Raw genomic sequence first — 3,158 nt, 5'->3', positions numbered from 1 at the left:
AGCTCACTTCACCGCTGTGCCCACACACGTATTTTGGTGTCTCGCCAACATGCCGTCCCTGGCAGCAGGGGCTAGATCTCCTACCCACTCTGGAAGTGCTGCCAGGACCATTGCGAGGGGGGCTATGCCCACTCCTGCCAGAGCTGCTCATTTCAGTCAAGGACCAAGTAAAAGGAAATGACTTTTTTTACTTTTCCATTTCCTTCTGTTGCTCAGTTAAAAATGGTTGGCACCAACCTGCCTTGCTCCCATCTGTCAGCACAGGCAGCTGGCCTGGAGAATTGATCCAGATTAAAACTAACCATTGCAATTTTTCCCCCTCCGGGGTAGTTTTAGCTCTGTTCAGTTCCCTGTTCCAGATCCCAGTGTGGCTCCATAAAAAAAATGGGCAGAGCGTGATTGAGTGTGGCAGGAGAGAGATGGCAGGATTGATCTTTCTGTGGCAGTGCTGGCTTGAAGCTGCCTAGAAACCTCGCCAAGTAGCACCAGGCAAAGCATCATTACCCCCGGGCAGCTCAATTGGTACCTCCTCCCCAGTGCCTCCCCTGCCCAGCTGCTGGTCTGGCTCTCACGGGATGCAGCGGGATGCACTGCACTAACGCTGGGCTGCTCTGTCCCCAGGCTGGAGTCCAGGATGTCGTCAGACATTAATATAATCCTCCAGCTCCTGCAGCGCCAGCTGTCCCAAGTGCCGCCCGCATACAGCCCCATCTCGCCATCCTCCCACAACCTGGCCATGTACGGCATCGTCCCGCGGAGCCTGGAGCCGCTCACTCCCTGCGCGCCCCCGAAGGATGAGGAGATGACGACCCTGGAGCAGGTAAGACCACCAGCACTGGCCGAGCTTCCTTCTGCCCTGAGCAGACGGGTCCTGGAGGGCCAGCGGCTCCCTCCAGCTTCCCTGCATGTGGAGCACAGCCAAGAACTAATGAGTCCAGGCAAAGCCCAGAGGTCTTGAAATGGGACCAGATCTACCTAGAGATGCTTCTTCCCAGTGCATCGCTGCTTTTAGGGTAGCGCTGCCATCTCCAGCGGTACCACGTTGCCCAATGAGTAGGGAAGGGTGTGGGTTCCTCTGCTCTGAGGTTTCCTCAAGCAAAAAATAACATTTTGGGGCTTGGAGCTGGATGGGGTGAGGAGAGAGCGTGGCAACTTTGTTTTGCTTTTGCCATAATCCACCTGGTTCCTCCTTTCCCACCAGAGCCCAAGCTACACGGAGGTAGAAAAGTTCCACTTGAAATCCAGGGACTCCTTGTCAAGCGGGATGCACCTTGATGTGGCGTCTGATGAAACCGTGACAGTCTACTCCGAGCAGGAGCACCATTCCCCACCTCTCCCGAACCCAGAGCCTCCCCACCAAAGGGTACCAAATACCCAGGGACTCTTCCGGGGCTCTCGTTTCCCTTCCCTCCCTGAGCACTTGGAGGCATCTTCCGAGCACCAGGACATTCAGAGACACCTCTCCGACCCAGTGCTTCCTGGAAGTTAGAGACGTGGGGGCTGCGAAGGAAGTCAAGAGGCACCTCAACTGCGAGCTCGGTCAGTTGATGTTGATTTTGACTGCAAGGGTAAGACAGAGGACAATGCCATTGGCTCAGGGGTTATAATTTGTAGCTGTCTTCTGCCACCGTGAAAGGAAGCGTAGAGTGGCTGGCTTCCAAGGTCAACGTTTTCCAGCGGTTCCCATAGAGTAGATTTCATTTGCACACTATAGTGAACCCAGAGCAGTTCTTTCCTACGGCCACCAACAAGCTGGCTAGGCCAAACGGTACCCACCGCCTCTTCCTTGCCAAGGCTTCCTCTCGAGAACAGCACAAGCCAAGTGAGCCACAGCAACTGGAGGAGACCAAATCCATGGCTCCTACCCGCAAGGCCACTTTGCTGTCAGCTCTTTGGAGCAGGGATCATTATGTTGGTACGGGGCTTAGCCCAGTGGAGCCTGCGGGCGTTACAGAAAGGGTAGTCACCAGACGAGGAGGAGATCTCCACAGTGTGGTACTGGGGGGAGCTGCAGGTGGGAAGCAAGGAGAGAGGACAGAGGCTATCCTTGTCCTACTTGACTGCCACTGAGAAACTAAGGGCCAACAGCCCCTGCCACTCCAGCATGCTTCAGCACGAGTCCTAGGGCACTGACTTCTCCAGCAAGGCTGAACGCCTTGCAAACCCCAACATGCATCCCACAACTCCCCAGATAAACCCACCTGGTCACTGGCCTGGGCATAAAGCACAAAACTCAGAAGCACAATCCCGGAAAGCTAAAAAGACTCAGACACTTCATCTCCAGCCCTTCCTCCCAGCTTCTCTCTTTTGATAAAGGTTTGATAGATGCTTCCTCCTCCCCAGCCCTTTCCCTGGCAGGCTCCCAGCGCATCCCCCGTAGGAGAAGCCCACTTAGCACTGCCGCCTTGCCGTTCGGTTAGATGCTGTGACAGTCCTAGGCCGCCTGCTCAAGTAACGTATCGAGCTCCCTTTGAGAGTAGTAAAACTGTGAGCATCTCTTTCTCTGGAGTTTTAGTGTACACTTTGCTAATAAAGATGTTTTTGGCACCTAATGTGGGTTACACCTGTGTCTGTTGGAGGCATCTGCAAATTCATCCCTGGCAATACAAAGCACAGGTGCTTATCAGCAAAGATCCCTGCAAAGGCTGTGGTCAGACCCCAGCTGCTTCAGCCAGGGAGCGTGGGGATAACGGAGCTCAAATGCAGGTCTTACAGGTCGAGGCTGGGGCCTGGCTGGAGCTTTATTGAGCAATTCCTTCCCAGTAGGATGTAATTCAGGCTCAGCAGCAATTTGCAGAAGCTTTTCTATGAGACCAGCCTGCTGCTCTTCTCCTGCCCATGAGAATTGGTGTCACAAACACACCTCAGGAAAAGATTACACCAAGAGTCCATGCAGCAAGTCGGACGTCAGATAAGTGCAGTGATACCTAAAGCCCATCCTACATCCCTCAGCGAACAGGACACAGCTCCTGTTCAAACGGGACAGCTTCTTCAGGAGGGCTGGACCTAGGATCACCCCTAACAGACCCCATATAGCCCCAGAGGTGGGGACAGACCCCTTGCAGGTTTAACCCCTTGCCCTCAGCAGGAGTTAAACCTGCAGGAGCTAAAACCAGCCGGCAGCCCCTGCCCAGGCCCCATCCCACCGAGGGGCTGTT

At 54.6% G+C, this 3,158-nt stretch overlaps 1 protein-coding gene across 1 annotated transcript in view; it reads left to right on the top strand.

Moving 5' to 3' along the window:
• The window catches only part of LOC104277706 (potassium voltage-gated channel subfamily H member 2-like), an 8,739-nt gene extending 7,250 nt beyond the window's left edge, over nucleotides 1-1,489 (top strand). The window contains exons 9-10 of the mRNA XM_009874431.1: nucleotides 622-820; nucleotides 1,202-1,489. Of these exons, the coding sequence (XP_009872733.1) occupies nucleotides 622-820; nucleotides 1,202-1,489 (487 nt within the window). The remainder of the gene's footprint in view (nucleotides 1-621; nucleotides 821-1,201) is intronic.
• The last annotated feature ends 1,669 nt before the right edge of the window (nucleotides 1,490-3,158 follow it).

This window comes from Apaloderma vittatum, unplaced genomic scaffold (genome assembly GCF_000703405.1).
Source record: "Apaloderma vittatum isolate BGI_N311 unplaced genomic scaffold, ASM70340v1 scaffold25238, whole genome shotgun sequence".
NCBI lineage: Eukaryota > Metazoa > Chordata > Aves > Trogoniformes > Trogonidae > Apaloderma > Apaloderma vittatum.
This window is presented reverse-complemented; position numbering and strand designations above follow the sequence as displayed.